At 34.3% G+C, this 22,483-nt stretch overlaps 1 protein-coding gene across 3 annotated transcripts in view; it reads right to left on the bottom strand.

Annotated features, from left to right (window-relative positions):
- The window catches only part of LOC149801844 (uncharacterized), a 115,753-nt gene that overhangs the window by 57,013 nt on the left and 36,257 nt on the right, over positions 1-22,483 (bottom strand). For all 3 annotated transcript variants that reach the window (XM_089956214.1, XM_089956215.1, XM_089956213.1), the window contains exons 15-24: positions 18,942-19,116; positions 15,337-15,591; positions 13,801-13,906; positions 12,101-12,225; positions 9,124-9,207; positions 7,566-7,712; positions 5,359-5,537; positions 3,769-3,911; positions 1,700-1,821; positions 1,023-1,103 (exon numbers count right to left, since the gene is read on the bottom strand). In XM_089956214.1, the coding sequence (XP_089812340.1) occupies positions 1,023-1,103; positions 1,700-1,821; positions 3,769-3,911; positions 5,359-5,537; positions 7,566-7,712; positions 9,124-9,207; positions 12,101-12,225; positions 13,801-13,906; positions 15,337-15,591; positions 18,942-19,116 (1,417 nt within the window). The remainder of the gene's footprint in view (positions 1-1,022; positions 1,104-1,699; positions 1,822-3,768; positions 3,912-5,358; positions 5,538-7,565; positions 7,713-9,123; positions 9,208-12,100; positions 12,226-13,800; positions 13,907-15,336; positions 15,592-18,941; positions 19,117-22,483) is intronic.

Here is a 22,483-nt window from a genome sequence, read left to right on the forward strand (position 1 = left end):
ACTTTAGGGGAAAAAAATAAAAGAAAAAAACCCACAATATTGATCACAGCCATAGAAAATATTGCTTGTGGGATACTGAAGTAGCAAAGATGATCTGCCTCTTTCATGTAAAGAAAATATTTTGCCTAAATCTTCACAGAGGTCAACCAAGAAAGTGTTCTTTAAAGGAAGTTGAGTTGGCAATCAAGAATTTGGATATCTTAAAGGATTTTCATTACACATAGTACTGGTATGTGTGTTTGTTAGGCAGTACTTGACTTATGTTCATTGCTTATTGCCGTGTACAAAGGAGGTTTTGGGCTTTGGAATAACATTTTAATTTATCACTTTGTACCTTCACTATCTAAGTAACCTCCATCCATAAATCTCTTATTTCATACAGACAAACATTCACACATATTTAACATATGAGCTATTTTGCTGAAACATATTTTAGGACAAAGGTTTAACTCATTCTCACGTTCAAAAACTATTCATTATTACTCAAACTCTTGTTATAAAAAATCTGCAGTCATATAACATGCAGTTTATACAAAATTACTTTAAAAATTAATATATGTTGTCCCAACATGTATGGTATGACATCCCAAAATATATGTTGTCTCAATACACAGTATACAAAATTTAACATCTTGCACAACAATCCACAACGATACCAATAAAAGACTCTATAACTTCTTTTAAGTCAAGTTCAACTGCAAATTGAACAGACTCAGATCTGTCACCACATAATGCACCAGCAGATCTGGGCCTACGCAGTTAGGAGTAACCAGTAGAACAAACAAAAGAGAGCTTGATCTGTTGGAACATTATGTGATGGCAAATCAGGGTTTGTATGCTTTTTTGTAGCTGGAAATAAGCTGATCCCAATATATACTAGAAGTCAATGAAAAACCTAAGCTTAGACCTTGTCCCACAGATAAACTGACTGCCCCTCTTCCAGGATTTTATTTCTTCCTTGATTATTTGGCTTGTGTGTGAAAATATAAGGTATATACAGTAACTAAACTTAAAGTACTTACAGCAGAACTCTCAGTTTCAGCATTCAAAGCAGTCTGTAGCTCCACCTGCATCTTCAACTCCTCATTGGTCTTTTCTAACTCCTGTCATTAAAAAGCTCAAATGTTACCATCATTCCCAGTACTTGAAGGAGAGAAAGTAGTGATTGATAAAAGTTCCCCTTTTTATGTGACAAGGTAAGGGCAACCTACCTAAGAGTACACAATTTGTGTCAAAAAGCAGATCTGCCATATTCTCTGATGTCTACCTTAGTTCTCATGGGTTTGATCCTGTCATATAATGTTATTAAGGGAAAAAATGTACAGCAAGACAATCACTCCAAATTCTAACTGGATGTTTTTTTATTTGAGAAGTTAGTTTATGCTACACATTCCCCATTCTTTTAGAGAGTCACATCCTGACATGTCCATAAATGTACCATGTAGACTGTGTGAGATTGTATCAGGGCTATGTCAAAATGTTGTCAAGGACAGGCACCAAAGGCCACAGCTGGGCAAAAAGGGCTATTCAATTACATATGCCATCCAAAACCCTGGTACCTAAGAAGTTTCTGTGACAGCTTTATCTTTTTTTGATAATTGTAAATTATCCATTCTTATGCTTGAAGAGCCATGAAAAAGCCTTTTTTTAAATAAAAAATTTAAGATTTTGAAAATTTCTCCATTTTAAGACATTGTACCTGGATCTTGGCATTTAGTCTGTCTTTTTCATCTTTAAGAGAGTTGTTTTCTGACTCTATGTCTATCACTTTGTTGTCAAGGCTGGCCAACTGTGTCTCTAAGTTCTTCACTTCGACATCCTCTGTAAAGAAAAAAGACTATAGTGATGGTCTGTGCATCAAACTTAGGTTTTCAACAAAATATATATACAGCAATATAAAATGTAAATAATTAGCAATCTATCACATTGGATAAGACAGTCTGAATGAACAGCATATAGTTAGAACCATTCATAACATTTGTCTAAAACTTTGATTTTAACACATCTACAAATGAAACACCTTTTGTTACTGGTCTACTGTCAACATTTTCATCAATGAAACTATAGATAATCCGTCAGAAAATTGGATACTACAGTGTACTCATGACTCTTCCTCAGAAGTTGTATCATGGAGAAATACAAGATCCAATGCAGTGCTGCAATATCCATGTACAATTTGCTGATTGCCACTTTGTTCTTGGTAGGTGTTGCTTGAGTGATTGTAAGCTATTAAGCAGAAGATGGCACCTCAAAAAAGATAACATGATAATTTAGGCTGTATTTAGGAATTAACAGTCGCAAAAGGCTTGAAAATTAAAATCTTGACAAGCTGTTTTGAATTTGATAGCATAATCCATAATACCTGAAAGATTGTTATGTACCATAAATGCATGGAATGGAGATCAGTGAAGGTCAATTTCAGTCCTGGATGACAATGGCATGATGTTAAATTAGTTAGTTTAAACTGGACAAAGTATGGTCATGACTCACAATCACAAAGTTTAGGTCAAAATATTGTCTGGTACAATTCAACATGAAAATATGAATATTGATACAAGAACCAATTATATATATTTGTTTTCAATGAAATGTTATAAGATTTTAATGAATAACAAAGTGAAGATGCAAAAAATAAAACAAATATACATAAAAAAGTAATAAATAAAAATGAGCAAAGTGTAAAAAAACCACCCTAATACTAGGAATGAAAGTTAAAATTATGACACCACCCTAATACTAGGAATGAAAGTTAAAATTATGACACCACCCTAATACTAGGAATGAAAGTTAAAATTATGACACCACCCTAATACTAGGAAAGAAAGTTAAAATTATGACAATTGTTTTTGGTAAAAAGAATCCATCAAGAAGGAAGAAGAATGGAACAGAATATATTGTGTATTTATCCATAATTTTTGGTGTTGGTGGTGGGGTAGTGGTGGATGTGGGTAATTAATATGGAATTATATGGTATGATATGTGCTCAGTTAAATCTGCCAGATTTGTGCATTTATCTCAAACTGTAGTTAATTATTTCATGATCACTGTCAGTAAACTGATGATCTGAATAGAGCAAAGGATTTGAGGGTTAATGGAAGACTAATTTTTTTGTCTTTATGTCAGACATAAGTGAAGTGAACAGTGCATGCCTTTATCTAGTACAAAGTGGACATTTCAGTAAAATGTGTTTATTATTCTTGAATGGATGACCACAGGCACAACTTGTTGTTACCCGCTGGTGGTCTTGGAAGAGGCAAATGGCATATGGCATATAATCTTATTGATTTTGTATTATAATTTGCTAGAAATTTAGGTTTCTTATTAAACTCCTCTAAAGGTGTCTTTAAAATGAGTGAATAAGAATGTAGCTTAAAGGGAGTCATCATCTTAAGCATTTAAAAGTTTATTTATTGATGAGACATAAATTGCTGTCAAACATAACATAGATTTTAAATTTGGTACAGGTATAAAAATACTATTTATCACTGAATGATAAAATTTACTTTTCTAGACACAAATACCACACAAATTGCATACGAGTATAAAACAATGTTAAGCAACATCATGTAACAACATTCAGTAAGGCAATCTGTGATTATTTATGAAACAGAATCCCAAACTCTGTGAATAATAAAGCATGCCAATTTCTGCAAGCAGCAATGTATTATTTATTATACCTCTCATTTAAAATCATCTGATCTCAAAATGTAAGATTTATCTTATCATATTGGTGTAATGCCTCTGATGCTGTAAAAAGAGAGCAAATACCTTTAACAGCTGATCTGGACTCAACCACTTTCTGTACATTTCCTGCCTTCATAAGCTCAAGAGCTGACACTCTCAGCATCTTCTCCTTGTATAGCTTTTTAATGGCCTCCTTAGCCTGGTACAACTGCTCAGCTTCTGCATCCCTGAAGTGACAGCCAGTATAGAATAGTACCAATATAGCAATATGGTCAACAACATAAACAAAGTTAAACATTCAGCATGACTGAATGATGACTATTTTATGAAGGATGAGGACTGAAATATTTATACGTGTTTCTGTTGACCTTCTTCATGGGATAAAAGGTTCAGTCTCTATATCCTAGACATGACTTCAATAATGAGCAAATTGGCTTAGACATTTTATCTCATGTAATGCTATTGTTTCACATCTGTTTATTTACCTCTATGCATACAGCTCAGTAGATCATATGCAGTGAAACAATGAAGACAAATAAAGTGAAATTACTCACTTCAAAGATTGGTATGTAATAATCAATTAGGAAAATAAGAAGTTAAATACAAATTTTAAAGGCAGCAAAGAGAAATTAGTACATTGTCACTGTACTTTATTTGAGACACAATGGTGACAGCCATGATAGATGATGGATAATTTATTTACCAAGATTAATATGAATGGCATATATAATTCTGCCTGTGTTTAATAGTCCTCTATTTAGATAACTGAAATTTTTTATTGCAAACACCACTTTTCTTCTTTCATGCATAGTGATCTTAACCTTTGACCCCTTCATCCTAAAAGTGATAGGCTTCAGAACTTTCCCTAGTGTACATCATTCAAGAGTTTGGTTTGTGTCTGTGGTGTGAAATTAATGTTACTGTGAGAAAACCATTTATTTTCTTTTGTTCATTGTGACCTGGGCCTTTGAACTTAATGCCCCCAAGTCATTAGACTCCTTCCTTACCCCAAGTGCAGCCCATTTAAAAAGTTTGATCAAGGTATGTGGTGGAAAACTAATGTTATTGTGCAGAAATTATATGTATTCTTTCATTCACAGTGATACTGACCTCTGAACCAAAAACTGATAGGCTTCTTCCATTTCACAAGCACAAGCCATTCACAAAGTTTGTTAACTATAAATCATGGAAAACTTATGATATTGCGCAGAACCACTTCTTCTTGTGGAGAAACAATATTTCTTCTTCAGTCAGTGACCATGACATTTTGACCTTGGAACTAATTGGATTCTTCATTATCCCTGAGTATAAGCCATCCACAAAGTCTGGTAACTATCTATTGTGTATAACACCAGTTATTGTGTGGGAATGAAATTTTTAACTGGCAAACTGACATACAGATATCACAACATAATAGGAGCCATGGGGGTGTTCTAAGATGTTTACCATTACAGATCACTGATATCTCACCTCTATCCACGTGGGTTTGAGTCTATGGCTTGGCCAAAGTTGAGTATGTAGGAAAGCTTGCCAGTAGTTTCACATAAATGTGGACATTGCTCATTAGTATGATGTAACAATTACTTAACATGTCTGTAAATGTGGATATTACTTGTTAATTAGTGGTGACAATTATTAGATGAGTCTATGTATATATACAGATATTCCTTGTACCTGTCTGACTTTTTAGGAGCATTTCCATTATTTGTTTGATATTTATCTTCCCAAGCATCATAGGCCTTTTGGGTTTGTTCCAGGTCTTGCTTAATGCTGGCCAAATCTGTATCTGCAGCCTTTAGTCTTGTGTTTACACTTTCTGCTGCATCAGGGACCTGGCTGTGAATCTCGTGGACCTGGAAAATGGATTAAATTGCTAAATTCTTTCCTTCTTTTCTAATGAGTATCTGAACATATGACACTGTTCCTGATCATTATTCCTAATTAGTCAATAATCAAAACAAGAAACAATTAACAAAATTTGTTAAAAGTAGAATTTTTTCCAAAGTTTTGATAACTGACAAATATTTATAAATGTCCGACTGGGTTTGCGCCTAGTGACATAATGAAGGGGACTTGTGGATGCTTGGACCATCTATGATCTAATACAGAAATGAAAATTAAAGGGGGAAATTCCAGCCTCCATCTGAAACAAAGGGGGGAATTTTTAAAAATAGGACGTATTTACTTAAGAAACAATGGTTGGACTTGAAAATATGTGTAATTTTCACACATTGGGTTAATTTTTCAGTGCAATTTTTGAGCGATTTGTGATTACAGAATATCCCCTGCAAGATATGAACTGTAAATACAATTTTCAAGAAATGGAGAGATAACTATAATTGAACTACTCTGACAAAGCCGAATCTCCTGACCTTAGAATCTTCCAGAATTTCCCATTAAGTTGACAAAGTATTTCCAGAAAATGGTAATTGTGAACTAGGTTAAGTAGAGGGGTATATAATCTTATTTACAATAGGATTATTCATTCGTTTTTTAACATCCAAAGCAGATTCTGTCTTATTGTTGTGTTTGGGTGGATTTATTTATTCAAATTATTATTCACTGGAAATACAAAGCATTGAACAATATTCTTAAACTAATACATTAATTTGGAATTATAGTAAATTCAGTCAAAAACATTGTGGATTATACTATTGTGATACATCAAATGAATGAAAGCACATCACCACATTCCAAGTCATGGGGACATTAGCATGTTCAATACTACAGGCACATTAATACATTCAATATCTGAATTTATCTGGAATAACCACTGGAATTCAATTGGAACTTCATAATTGACTTGTGACAGAAATTTTAGGATTATTTTAGATTTAATTCACAATACTGTAAGTTCTTTTAAAATTTTCACTTTGTATTCTAGGGAAATAAATTATTTGTTGAATGTTACAAAACTTGTTGATTTTCGGTCTTTCTGTTACTAAGTTTAAGACCATAGAGTTGCAACACATCCAACATTAAAAAGCTGTAAGGGCCAACTCAGCTGGAACTGGTTTGATTAACCCTTTACCTCATAGAGCATAGTGACAGAGTGCAGCGCGCTATGAATAGAACACCTGTTACCTAGCCGACCGCATACGCATAGGCCTGCCTGTGAACTGTTAAGCAATGTAGTGTATGCTACATTTAACAGCAATTTTAACTATTTTACATTTTTGGTACACATCTATTATATTTGGAAAAAATTAAGAGTAAAGTCCGATTTTTATAGCTGTGTAATTATTTTTCACTGAAGAATTTTTTATGTGCTTTAAAATCTTGAGAGAACTCATTCACTGTCATGTCCGTGAGAAAGCGTGACTAACTGTAGCTGCCATTTCCCATACTCGAAATTTACATGTTTTCGTCTGCGTCAACATCACTAAGTCATCTAAATTTGATAATTTATAAAAACTAATTGCTGCCTACATCAATATCAGAGCCTTTACCTAAGTTACTGAATCTTTCATAGTTATGATTCTAATTGTGAAAACTTTGTTAAGTACTGAATGAAATCCGCTACCGCCATTTTGGAGAGTGGAGATTACAACCCAGTTACTTTAAATAGCAGATATCGACCAGTGCATAAACAGTGACCACGTGATCTGATGTAATTGTCATTCGCAGAAGTGAATGTAGTATCTAATAGGTGGGTTTTCCCCGAAGGTGGTGCTACAAAAACCAGCTTAAAATGGCTGATGTTTACAGTTGGCGTGTAGAGGCATCAAAAGGCGCTTCCATGTGAATGGAGTAGAGGCGTCAAAAGGCGCTTCCATGCGAATGGAGTAGAGGCCTCCAAAGATGCATGAGGTAAAGGGTTAATATGTAAGAATGTAGCTATCTCGTGCATGCAATAGACAAAAATAAAATGCTCTACCTACCAGCTGTGCCACAACTTCAAGCAGATGCAGAGCTTTCTCACTGGCAGACATACTGTCCAGCTTTTTCTTCATCTTCTCATGTGTCTTGTACATCTTCTTGATGTCCTTATGCATCTCACGATTCTCCTCCTTCAGCTTAGCTAGTTCCTAGAAACATAATGATTGCAAATAATGCAGTACTGTACAACCCATACAGCCTCAAGTTACAAGAGACCAAAATAATAATAGATATCACAGTTGTAAAACCTGTAAAAGTTTGAACTTTTGTTACATTAAACCCTGACATTTGTAAAAATAACTTTACTTTTCTAAAAAATATTCTGCTGTTTTCCAAAATAGAAAGTTTAAAATTGTATTATTTCTTATAATATGCTGGATTTTTTGTCAGGTGAAAAACCAGGAAAATTATTTAATAAATATTGAATTCTGTTTAACAGATCTAGTATATCAAATGTGACTTTGCTGGTGCCACAAAAAGATTAAGTCAACGGAATAGTGTGTATCCCATTTGTAGAATGCAACAGTTTGATAAATACATTTTTGTTTTAAACTATATTATTAACCTTGAAATGTGTTTTTGTCATGATCATTTCATGAACTATATTTTATTAAGGGAAAAACCATTGTACATGTCCCTGTATTTCTAATCATCATTGTTGATCCCAAGAAAGTATACTAAATGATCCTGTTCATGGTTTTCAGACAAATAAAACATTTTTAACTGCAAATGAAAATTTCATTTCCTTTCATTTACAAAGTATAAAATAGATTTCCTGTTCATTTGATATTACCGTATCGTTTTGAAATATGAATATTAAGACGATTTGATTGATGTCATTTTTGGCAAGAGGTAGCATGACCTAGATCAGTGTAATAGTCTTCACTACTATTTAGTCTGACTGGAAAAACATATTTATATATGTAGTTGACTTGAAGTCTATCTGTACCCCTAGGGACCCAGACCCTGGGTCATAACTTTGAAATTATTAAGGTCCCTGCCTTATAATCATGTAATTTTACACATAATAAACAATAAAGACAAATTTATATGCAACTGATTTTGGCTCTCGAGTCAATATTGAATCCATGGGACATAGCTACCGGAATGTAGCTTCAGAACTATAAAAATCCCAAAAACCATGTACACACTTGTTGGAAATGAAAAGACAAGTGCACATGCCTAATGGACATTTGCCCCAGGGTCAGTCTATACCCACATGAATCTACCTAAATGGCTAAAACTTGAGTGTTACATCAAAATGGGGAATTGTGGGGATGCATGTTTTACAAACAGTCCACCTAATGTTAGATCTCATAACAAACATGGTTCAATCAATAAAGTTCTTCACAAGTTACTGAGTTATAATTAATATTTCAAATTGACAGGAAAAGTTGGGTTGGGATCAGATGGGATAGCATGGGATGGAATGGGACATGTTGGAATTGCATGGGATGGGACAGATTGACATGGGTAACAACATATACCTCATTCACAGTGATGCCCTTGACATAAAAAGGCAGAAACAATATCAATATTTAATCAATTTGTTGTTTCTACCTTCTCAAGGTCAGACACTTTATTTTCAGCTTCTGTCAGTTGATTGGATTTCTCTTCTAACTGGGTCAGCAGCAAAACTGCACCCTGGAAATCAAAATACAAATAGTTGATAAAACCTACTAATTTAAGACCTAAGTGTGAGAAAAGTTCCAGAGAAATGGATATAAATGTAATCTGTATCTATGCATTTGCATGTGTGCAGCCGCGTGTGTAAGAGATGAATAATGGCAACTGGAATTATAATATTTGTCAACTTTAAGCCTTTGATCTGGTTTCTCATGATATTCCCTTAAGTAAGCTACATAGTGACACACTTCATGACCATACAAAAAAATTATTCAATTATATTTATGTGATAGAAAGTAACAAGTCTGTATGGGAAATGTCCACTCTATCCCATGTTATACAAGGCACAGTGTTCCTCAAGACTTCATAATCAGTCCTCTTGTCTTTTTTGTATTTATCAATGATTTTCCACTCTGTAGTAACATAGAAATACTGACATGTTTGCAAATGATGCAACAATCTCTTCACCAAATAGCAGTGTACATAACCCGGAACAAAAGTAAGTTCAGACACTAAGTTTGCTTATGAGTGGTCAAAACAAAATAAGATGGTGATAAATAAATCTAAGATAAAATGCATGCTTATGGGAAAATCTAAAAAGTTGCAAAGTTTGTACAGAAATATATATCGTTGCACATTAATAATGCTGCAATTGAAAATTTGAAGGATAAAAATCTCTCGAGTAATCACTGACATAAATTTTATATGAGGAAACCATTTATACAGTGTTTGAAGGTTCCTCACACCTAAATTATCATTGCTTAGTAGAATTAGGAAGTACCTGCCAAAGGAATCCTGAATTCTTACTACATTGTTTATATACTTCCAGTAATTGACAACTATTTAACGAAATGGGAAAATTGTACTACTTTGACAAAATTCATAGGCTTCAAAAACAAGAGCTTGGTTAATTCTACATGCTCCTGTGATGCATTTTTATTCGACATGTTCACAGAACTAAAATGGTTACGAGTACATGACAGAATGGATTTTATGAAGCAATTATGGTTTTTTAAATGTATCAAAGGAGATGTTCCAGAGTATATGACTAAAATATTCAACAAAATGTTTTATACCTGTAATCTTGTAATCTAAGTTCGAATTTTAAAAACATGCAGAATTGGAAGCTTTGCATTAAGTAAATCAAAAACGAAGTCTGCAGTATTCAGGGGTTAAAATATAGAACTCTTTTCCTGCTCACATGCGATCCGCTGATTCAGCTAAATCCTTTAAAAAATGCATGTGCAGTATTTCAAACCTACATATTCATAAACGATAAAAACAAAATAAGTTTCAGACTGAGTTCTGGAATTTATTCTGTCACTACTCCTACCATTTTTGATCTGCTTATTTTGTGTCATGTTTTAAAAAGTATAAAATGTGTATAAACCTCTCTCTGTCTTTGTACCTAATAATGTTTTATGTCAAAGTATAATAATGATATAAACTTGAATACATGATGATATATATATGATCTTCCTTGTCAGAGAACTGAAGTAAAAATTTATACATGCATTTATATTGTCCTCCTTTAATAATCTATTTTAGTATGTATTTGTAGATGTGTTTTCTTGTAAATATTTATTTTCAACAGAGTAAGAGAAAACATGTATTTGTTTAGTTTAGAGTGCCTCAAGGTAGATTAGTTGTATTTAACTAACTGGCTTACCATCTTAAATTAAAGACATTAATATTATTCTTATTATTATTATTATTATTATTGTTGTTGTTGCTGTTGTTGTTAATGTTATTATTATTATTATTATGTTGTTGTATGGAAGAAAGCACTGTTGCAAGCAATGAAAGAAAGTCCATTATGCTTTCTTTTCACCCATGCTTGCCTGCAATAATTTCTTCATTTCTCATGAATGTGCATAAACAAAAAATACGTAATCAATGAGCCTTTGAAATAAACTCGTATATCAATGGATGTTGACTGTGGTTGGAAGAGAAAATATGGCTGACTCACACAATCTGAGTGAAAGGTCATGTTGGGTAAACTTTCCAAGAAAAGTTCCAAGACTCCTGCTTGCAATGATTGATTAAAGCAGGTTTGTGTATATTCATGAGAAATCATTAAACCTTGTCATGAGGAGATATGGGTGATAAAACAGCAAGCAGATCCTTGCCCAAAGCTTGCATCAATGGGGGAAAAATGACATGAAATAATACAAAAAAGTCAAAATATTTAAACAGCAACTCTAAACCAAATTCGAATATAAATCTTTATCACTTTTATTCACTACCAATCTCTGACTGTGGAAAACAGGGACATAAAAAAATATGTATGGGTTTCAGTACATGAAGATGATTATATTGTTACAAACATCCATTTTATTGCTTCAACCTCAAAACCCAGATAATTACTTTTTGAAGTTGAAACTGAGGTTGCCAACAGTGATATTTAATTGTCTCTTTGTGACAAGAAACATCATGACATCACAATGGAAAAAGAAATTTCAAACAATTTACAATAATTTATATTGCCACAAATTATGATCTTTTGTTACAGGTGTGATAAAGAATTAAAATAATCCATGACTGGTTGGAAAAAAGATTTCAATTATGATTTTCCATAAAGGAATAAAGATAATTAATGTTTTGTTTTAATAAACTGTTCAACTCCAGGGACTAAACAAGGGGAAAAGTAAAATATTTTAATAACAGTTACAAGTTAATATATTCTTCCATTGTTTAGTACAACCAAAGCACCAACATGTGGCATACAACAAACATGTGCCAGTAAACCAAATGATTTATCTGGATACAAGCAAGAAAACTAATAACAAGCATGGACCATTCATCAATTTTTAAATTTCAATTGATTCCAAACACTGTGTTAAACCAGTAAGCATGCATTTTGCTATTCAATCAATTATAAACTATTTCCTATAATATTTTTACTTCACACCTTGCTTTGTTCCAAGAGTTGTAGTTTTTCCTCTTTTAGGGCCTCACACTCGGAATCCAGATCTGTGACTTTGCTGTCAAGGACTGTTATCTGCTCTTGTAGCTCTGCTACATGTTCATCTGGGGCTGAAACAAGAAGTTTTAATTTCTGCAGATGTACAAATCAATTATCTTTTAACAGCTGGACAATAATAAAACACAAACATAATTAAACCGACTTCACCCTGTTTCTATAATCAAACATATTATGTTAATCCAGAATTTATTGTAAAATAGCAAAAAGTGCAAATATTGTGACCAAAAGAAAAGTTAAATTATCAAAAATTCACATTTTTCTCTTATTAAAATTCACAAGCACATTTAAATATATACTATGAGGTCAGGGTTCAATTTATAACAGTTCAAGACATGTTGATAAATGTGCAACAGAAATGTAAACCACTCTTAAATAATTCAGTTACTTCACATCAAAACACATTTCTCGTTAGTGGAGATATGTCAACTCTGCCAGCTCAGCTAACTGGAGGAAATGTAACCATATTTACATGATTGGGAGAGTTTTAAATGGTATGATACTTTCAAATTTTTTAGTCAATCATGCTTAACAAGAGTACTCTGACAGGGGACTCCTGCTCTATCAGCCAAAAAGAATATCCATGAATACAAAACAAGACTACTTCTTTCCTCATAAGATATCTTCTGGTGAAAACCACATATCAGTATGACCTACGTATTAGGAGGAGTGAAAATAAGATTTTCAAGATGGCAATCATGGTGGTCATATAGGATGTCAGACTGGCATCATTTTCATTAGGACCAACTAGATACCATAAGAAATTCTTCTGATGAAAACCCCATATCAACATGACTTTTCATTCCATTTCATATGAGCATCTTGCGCAGATTCTTTATGACCCAATTTTGATATGACCATCTACCCAGAAGAAGCAGTGATAACAAAATTTTCAAGATGGCTACCATGCTGGCTATACTGACATAAGATTGGATTCATTTAGAACCAACTATATATCATAATAAGTATGGACGGATGTGTAGGGAAATTTAGCCAGGTTCTGGGATTTAATTTTTATCTTAAAACCCAATGGTCTGGGTATTCCCAGGAAGTGCAAAATCCAGTTGTGTCCATGTTGCTGGGCCAGGTGTTTGTCCATCCCTAATAATAAGGTTTAAGTGAAAATCCCGTGTCAATATAACCATCTGTAGTAATAACAAGATTTTCAAGATGGCCATTTTAATGGACATATTGGATGTCTGAGCAGCAACCTTTTCATTTAGGACAAACTTGGCCTTGGGATGAATGTGTGGGTCAATTTCCATGGCATGCCATACTTTAGAAGGGATAACAGTAACAAATTCATACTAATGGATAGCTGGATGACAGACAACAGGCTGGTAGAACTAAAAATTGTTTTGCATGCTGTCTTTGAGTATAGGCAAGAATAGGTGGTATTGATTATTATAACATGTCTGACTGATATAACAAATCAAGTTTATCTTTTTAAAGAGATGTGGGGTATATCCACTTCACAACTTTTGACCCACAGCTGATGTCAGACTGATCATGGAAGGCCCCAGGTGATACTGTCTTAGATATGTCTCATAATTTCTTGTTGATTAGAAAAAAGAAATGAAAAATGCAGGAGAAACTGTGAATGATTAATTTAAAACAAGGTCTGATACCTATGCCTGCAAGTTCCTGGTTCTCCTTCATCCTCTCATATTGCTTCAGCATTTTCTTCATGTCCTTTTTCATTGAGCGATTCTCTTTCTTCAGAGCTTCCAATTCCTGATGGTAAACCAAATCAGCATGTTATGATGCAATTTATTCCCAAATTTGTCAAAAAATTCTTTTTAAAAATCCAGTGAAAAACTGACTGTGAGCTACTGTCTTTCAAATACTTAAATTTGTTTGAAAACACAAACACTCTGAAGACTATCTGATGCTGAATGACAGACATTCTGGTCAGAATTATTACAAATTCATTATCAATTCACTTTAAAACATAACATTTGAGAGAGAGAGAGAGAGAGAGAGAGAGAGAGAGACAAAGAGAGGGAGGGAGGGGAGAAGGGAGAGGGAGAGAGAGCAATGGAGAAGTGGTTTATAATTCTGTTAAGAAAATACCAGTTTATCTTCCTTCATCCCAAGAAATATATTAGCATGAGATCATCTTTTACTCCATTTACTCTAACGCCATTTACTACTAAAATGAGAATGTATGATTTGGGGTTACAAAGCAGAAACTTATGTATGACATATCCAATTAGGGTTCAGACTGATTCTTCTCAATAACTTACACATATTATTTATAATACTAATATTTCAGTCCTCTAGACAGCTCACCTTTTTGGTTCTTTCATGTCTTTATGATACTAACATTTCAAATCTCCTGACAGCTTACCTTATTTGGTACTCTCATGTCTTTATAATAGTAGAATTTTGACTCTCTAGACAGTTACCTTATTTGGTACTCTCATGTCTTTATGGTACTAACATTTTGACTCTCTAGACAGTCAGTTACCCTATTTGGTACTCTCATGTCTTTATGGTACTAACATTTTGACTCTCTAGACAGCTACCTTATTTGGCACTATCATGTTTTTATAATAGTAAAATTTTGACTCTCTAGACAGATATCTTATTTGGTACTCTCATTTCTTTATGATAGTAACATTTTGACTCGCTAGCCAGCTACCTTATTTAGTACTCTCATGTGTTTATGACACTAAAGTTTTGACTCTCTAGACAACTGCCTTTTCTGGTACTCTCATGTCTTTATGACACTAACATTTTAACTCTCTAGACAGCTACCTTTTCTGGTACTCTCATGTCTTTATGATTCTAACATTGTGACTCACTAGACCACTCAGCTTTTCTGGTACTCTCATTTCTTTCTCCATATAACTTGTGTGGTGATTCATATGAATTTATCTAGGTCATGTTTAAGTCCTAATGAATTATTTACTTCTTTTTGCTCAACAGTGGCAACAAATGAACTCAGAACTGACACAGTGTTTGTCCCTTTTATAAGCAAACCCCTTCTTTGATAAAAAGAAGCCTCATGAGTGGAAGGATCACAAAGGTAAAGGTAAATGGTTCTGATCTGATGTAAGAAGAGGTTGCTTTACATCAAATTGGTGGCTTCCATTTAGAGAAGCTTCATACAGTTAACAAAGTGGTATCCCGAAAGTGCATTTAAAGACTGCCATGTTTACCTCATTAGATCCTGCTGAAGAGGTGACAGCCCCTGCAAAAAGGGCTGCCTTGACGGGGGTTGAAATTTCCAGTTTGCTTCCTTCTGTTTCAGGCATCCTGGCTCTAAACGTCATGATCTCTGAATTCTTGCCACTGATCTCACTCTTAAGCCCTGATATTTCCTCCTTGAGATGGGCGCTTTCAGATTTCAACTTGGACATGTCATCTTGTGCTTGCTCCAACTTGGCAACTATAGCAGGATCTGGCACTTTCACCTGTAACAATTAGTTTTACATTAACTTGTTGGTTACAATAAATGGTACAGAATGAGTGTCTTATAAGGTACAGTAGGTTTAATAAATCAAACCAAAATAGTAGCTAGCAGTACATGATATGACCAATAATGTGCTGAAGGTGCCATTAAAACCAACGAAAGCAAAGCAAATACTGTTCGAAAGTTAATGTTTTAGAAACTGAAGCCATAGTTCCTGAAAAATTCTTAAAATATCTCCGCAAATCGAGATTTCATCATACCGTGTTTATGATACTTCAGACAATATTAACTTATTCAGCGCTGATCCCACCTGTAGGCATGATGAGTCTGTACCCCGCTTCCGATCTCTGTACCATCAAGGTCATTTAAGATACACCAAAGTGGGTGGTATTAAAGAAAAGCAGACAGATGTAGCTCTACAATGATACCAAATAATCTGGACTTTCTATGCACATTACAAACCTAGTTTTTGAGACCCAATTCTTTTACACCAAAAATTTGCCTGTTGTCATAATTAGATTTTGTGTCTGGATTTTAGACTTTTTGGCCTGTGATATAAGGCAGATTGGTCTGAACTGCACACAGACAGATGAACCTTTGCAAAAAGTAGGATAAGTTGGGAATTGGGAGTGGGATTGGGAGTAAGAAGTGGCCAGGAGATGAAAATGATGGGTCCAATAACCAAGAAAGAAAAACAAGAACTCCAACTTTTACCCTTCTGCACATGCACGAGCCAAAAAGCCAGTGAAAAACAACATTTCTTGCACAACTAGGCTCCAGGCTAAACAAAAACTCTTGGAACCAGATGGATTTGGACGTATTCAGAATTCACCTCCAAAATGTGTTTCCTACCACCATTTCATGCGAAAATGACAAAAATCTCTGGTGCCAAATGAGTTAATATTATCCTTAGGTAGAGATAGTAGAAAGGATGCAAAATCACATTTTAGTTTTAAAATTCAACAAATGGAAACATTTTTTCTTTAAAAGTTGAGGAAGTCCACAGATTTTAATAAATCTTCATGCTTTGTGCAGAAAAAAAGACACTCCTTCAAGGAAAGTTAAATGCTTTATGACAGCACTTGAATCCATGTCTGTTGAATGTTATGGGAAAAAACATTATGACCAACCAAACATTAAGTATTCAAAAATTTCAATTTGTTTAAGAAATTTTGGAATTATTAAGTGTAACTGGGACCTGATAAAGCCAAATAATACACTATACCACTGGTGTCATGGTGTCTGATGATGTAACAGTCAAAATGCATGATTATATCACAGCAAACAAGTCAAGGTGCTGAAATGGACCATGGCAGGCCATACCACTGGTGTCATGGTGTCTGATGATGTAACAGTCAACATGCATGAGTATGTCACAGCCAACAAGTCAACCAAGTCAAGTTACTGAAATGGACCATGGCAGGCCATACCACTAGTGTCATGGTGTCTGATGATGTAAAAGTCAACATGCATGATTATGTCACAGCAAACAAGTCAAGTTACTGAAATGGGATTTAAACATTTTAGGTCAGTTTCAATACAATAACCACTATTTAACCTGAAATAAAATTGACACAAATATTCAATCTTTATTTATTTCTCTTGTTTATAAGAAACAGAACAACTAGCTCATTACTGTTACTGCAAGGTAATCAAAAACAAAAAGCATAAGTATATGCCTGAACAGAGATTTGCAGCATGGTATTGATGTGAAACATGGCTATCATATCATAGTTCTTGCCTGCAACATTTTGCCAAGTGATCCATCAAAGTGACTGCAGAGATAGGTAATGTAACCAAGCAGTAGAGACAGAGAACATGAGTTAAACAGATTCTACAACATTTAGCATCTAAATTTGTCAGGAGAAAGGTTTTACATACACACAGTATCACAACCATCAATAACAGAAGGTTACCATTCCTGCTAAGACTGGCACCCATTTATTAATATTCAAATGGAAAGAATATTTAGAAAAGGTGCTAGGTCTTAACTAAAGACACGATGTGAAACCTATGTATGTACATATCTATGTAATAGCATTTTTGACTCCTTAACATAATAGTTGCTATTTGATGCCAACTATAGATAAAATTAAAAAAAATTAAAATGAAAAATTGCACAAAATCTTTTTGAAGATAAACTCTTCCAAATAAACGTAAACTTGACGTACAAAATAAAATATACAATGAAAATATGTTACATTTTTAAAAAAAAAATGCATTCAACATAAAAAATAATGGTGGCATATGCAAAATCCCTAAATAGAAGGGCAATTTTTTTAATATAAACTGCAACCCTAAAAAAAGATTTTCTTGTGTGCCACATCATCATACCATATCAAGTTTGCATTAAAATACTTCTGCCTCACTTGGTGGAAGTCAACAAGAATTGTTCCTACTATCAGTGGACACTGGCATGGCATGCACTCATCGAGGTTCACCCTTCAGGAGGTGTGCATGAGTCAGGTATGTGTGTCCAATATGTGAATTGGGACAATACCACCTTATTTATGTGATCTGTTCTATACAAGACATGCCAATCTCCAATAGTGTGTCTGATGTTTTGAAGTTTGTGGAGTTTTCATTCCACATATTTTGCCAAGTTGGATTAACATGCTGAGTTACATAGAATGTATGAAGTTAGTTTATGGAATCTTTCATTCAGAAATGGGTGACTTCAGGGCAAGATTGAATACATAAACTGGAAAGACAAATGGATGGATGGACATACACATGTCCACAATGAATGCATTCTGCATGAGATATAGCCTACCTGGACATATAGCCTACCTGATCATATAACCTACTTGAACATATAGCCTACCTGATCATATAGCCTACCTGATCATATAGCCTACTTGAACATATAGCCTACTTGAACATATAGCCTACCTGATCATATAGCCTACTTGAACATATAGCCTACTTGAACATATAGCCTACCTGATCATATAGCCTACCTGATCATATAGCCTACTTGAACATATAGCCTACTTGAACATATAGCCTACTTGAACATATAGCCTACCTGATCATATAGCCTACTTGAACATATAGCCTACTTGAACATATAGCCTACTTGAACATATAGCCTACCTGATCATATAGCCTACTTGAACATATAGACTACTTGAACATATAGCCTACCTGATCATATAGCCTACTTGAACATATAGCCTACCTGATCATATAGCCTACTTGAACATATAGCCTACTTGAACATATAGCCTACCTGATCATATAGCCTACTTGAACATATAGACTACTTGAACATATAGCCTACCTGATCATATAGCCTACTTGAACATATAGCCTACCTGATCATATAGCATACCTGAACATACAGCCTACCTGAATAGTCTGTACTTGTGGATCCTTGATAATTAAGGGTTCAGGAGATACCTCAGGGGGATCAGGGACCTTGCCACTAGCCATCTTTTGGTAGGTTTCTTCCTGGATCCCCAGCTTATTCACCATGTAACTGACTTCCTCCTTCTGTGTGTACATCTCCTTCACCTGGTCTGACCTGTCACCATGGCAATAAACATATAACATAAGGTTAAAAATTAGGTGTAACAATTAGTAAATGTTCAACCCCAAATTGTCAGTTTGTGATATGAACTAAATATTGAAGACAACAATTTGCTACCAAGATGCTGATGGTGTTATTAATGGCAAAAACATGGTGTTTAACAGTAGTGATGATAAAAAGTTTATGGTCAAAACATGCTTATTAACAGTAGTAACAATAAAAGGTTTATGGTGAAAACATGGTGGTTAACAGTAGTGATGATCAAAGTTTTATTGTGTAAACAGTAGTGACGATCCAAGGTTTATGGTGCCTAATTGTATTGATGATAAAACGTTGCAATCTTTGTCATACTGATAGTCTCATACAAAATAATCATCAATGTTGTGCAAGAAGGAAGAGTTGAAATTTGGCTTGCCTTTCCTATACGGATATCGGTAAGAGATTTTGCTTCCTGTGTTGAGCCCTGATAATATGTACAGATGGCAGTATATTATCAATGTATCAAGAAAATATTATGTACAGATGCATATCATCAATGCATCATTAAGATAGTATGTACAGATGGTGCTACGTCATCAATGGATCAATCAGAAAGCATGTATAGATGGTGGTACATCATCAATGCATCAATCAGACAGCATGTACAGATGGTGGTACATCATCGATGCATCAATAAGATAGTATGTATAGATGGTGGTACATCATCAATGGATCAATCAGAAAGCATGTATAGATGGTGGTACATCATCAATCCATCAATCAGATAGCATGTACAGAAGGTGGTACATCATCGATGCATCAATAAGATAGTATGTACAGTGTGGCACATCATCAATGCATCAATAAGATAGTTTGTACAGATCATGGTTCATCATCAATGCATCAATAAGATAGTATGCACAGAGTGTGGCACATCATCAATGCATCAGTAAGATAGTATGTACAGATCATGGTTCATCATCAATGCATCAATAAGATAGTATGTACAGATGGTGCTACATCATCAATGGATCAATCAGATAGCATGTACAGAGTGTGGCACATCATCAATGCATCAGTAAGATAGTATGTACAGATGGTGGTACATCATCAATGCATCATTAAGATAGAATGTACAGATGGTGGCACATCATCAATGCATCAATAAGATAGTATGTACAGATGGTGGTACATCATCAACGCATCAATAAGATAGTATGTACAGATGGTGGCACATCATCAATGCATCAATAAGATAGTATGTACAGATCATGGTACATCATCAATGCATCAGTAAGATAGTATGTACAGATGGTGGTATATCATCAATGCATCAATAAGATAGTATGTACAGATAGTGGTACATCATCAATGCATCAATAAGATAGTATGTACAGATGGTGCTACATCATCAATGGATCAATCAGATAGCATGTACAGAGTGTGGCACATCATCAATGTATCAATAAGATAGTATGTACAGATCATGGTACATCATCAATGCATCAATAAGTAGCATGTACAGATGGTGCTACATCATCAATAGATCAATCAGATAGCATGTACATATGGTGGTACATCGTCATTGCATCATTAAGATAGTATGTACAGATGGTGGTACATCATTGATACATCAATAAGATAGCATGTACAGATGGTGGTACATCATCAATGCATCATTAAGATAGTATGTACAGATGGTGGTACATCATCAATGCATCATTAAGATAGTATGTACAGAGTGTGGCACATCATCAATGCATCAATAAGATAGTATGTACAGATGGTGGTACATCATCAATGCATCATTAAGATAGTATGTACAGATGGTGGTACATCATCAATGCATCAATAAGATAGCATGTACAGATGGTGGTACATCATCAATGCATCAATAAGATAGTATGTACAGATGGTGGTACATCATCAATGCATCAATAAGATAGTATGTACAGATGGTGGTACATCATCAATGCATCTTTAAGATAGTATGTACAGATGGTGGTACATCATCAATACATCAATAAGATAGCATGTACAGATGGTGGTACATCATCAATGCATCATTAAAATAGTATGTACAGAGTGTGGCACATCATCAATGTATCATAAGATAGTATGTACAGAGTGTGGCACATCATCAATGCATCAATAAGATAGTATGTACAGATCATGGTACATCATCAATGCATCAATAAGATAGTACGTACAGATGGTGGTACATCATCAACGCATCAATAAGATAGTATGTACAGATGGTGGTACATCATCAATGCATCTTTAAGATAGTATGTACAGATGGTGGTACATCATCAATGCATCAATAAGATAGCATGTACAGATGGTGGTACATCATCAATGCATCATTAAGATAGTATGTACAGAGTGTGGCACATCATCAGTGTATCATTAAGATAGTATGTACAGAGTGTGGCACATCATCAATGCATCAATAAGATAGTATGTACAGATCATGGTACATCATCAATGCATCAATAAGATAGTATGTACAGATGGTGGTACATCATCAACGCATCAATAAGATAGTATGTACAGATGGTGGTACATCATCAATGCATCAATAAGATTTTATGTACAGATGGTGGCACATCATCAATGCATCAATAAGATAGCATGTACAGATGGTGGTACATCATCAATGCATCATTAAGATAGTATGTACAGAGTGTGGCACATCGTCAGTGTATCATTAAGATAGTATGTACAGAGTGTGGCACATCATCAATGCATCAATAAGATAGTATGTACAGATCATGGTACATCATCAATGCATCAATAAGATAGTATGTACAGATCATGGTACATCATCAATACATCAATAAGATAGCATGTACACATGGCTATATATCATCATAGTCTGTACAGATGACTGTATATCATCATAGTATGTACAGATGGCTGTATATCATCATAGTTTGTACAGATGGTTGTATATCATCATAGTATGTACAGATGGTTGTATATCATCATAGTATGTACAGATGGCTGTATATCATCACAGTATATACAGATGGCTGTATATCCATCATAGTCTGTACAGATGGCTGTATATCATCATAGCCTGTACAGATGGCTGTATGTCATCATATTATGTACAGATGGCTGTATATCATCATAGTCTGTACAGATGGCTGTATATCATCATAGTCTGTACAGATGGCAGCATATCATCAACGTGTCAATAAGATACAATATTTTCTCTGTTGATAGTGTATCACAATACAGACTCACACTATTCTACTGGATGATAGTAAACTGAAATATGAACTAAAAAATATAAACTGTTCTGAATTGAAAATTTTATTGTTGTCTTTGTTATGAATCCACTGAATGAAATGATAATTGTTATTAATATTTAGTT

This window comes from Sinohyriopsis cumingii, chromosome 4 (assembly GCF_028554795.1).
Source record: "Sinohyriopsis cumingii isolate HCF-2022 chromosome 4, ASM2855479v2, whole genome shotgun sequence".
Classification (NCBI taxonomy): domain Eukaryota; kingdom Metazoa; phylum Mollusca; class Bivalvia; order Unionida; family Unionidae; genus Sinohyriopsis; species Sinohyriopsis cumingii.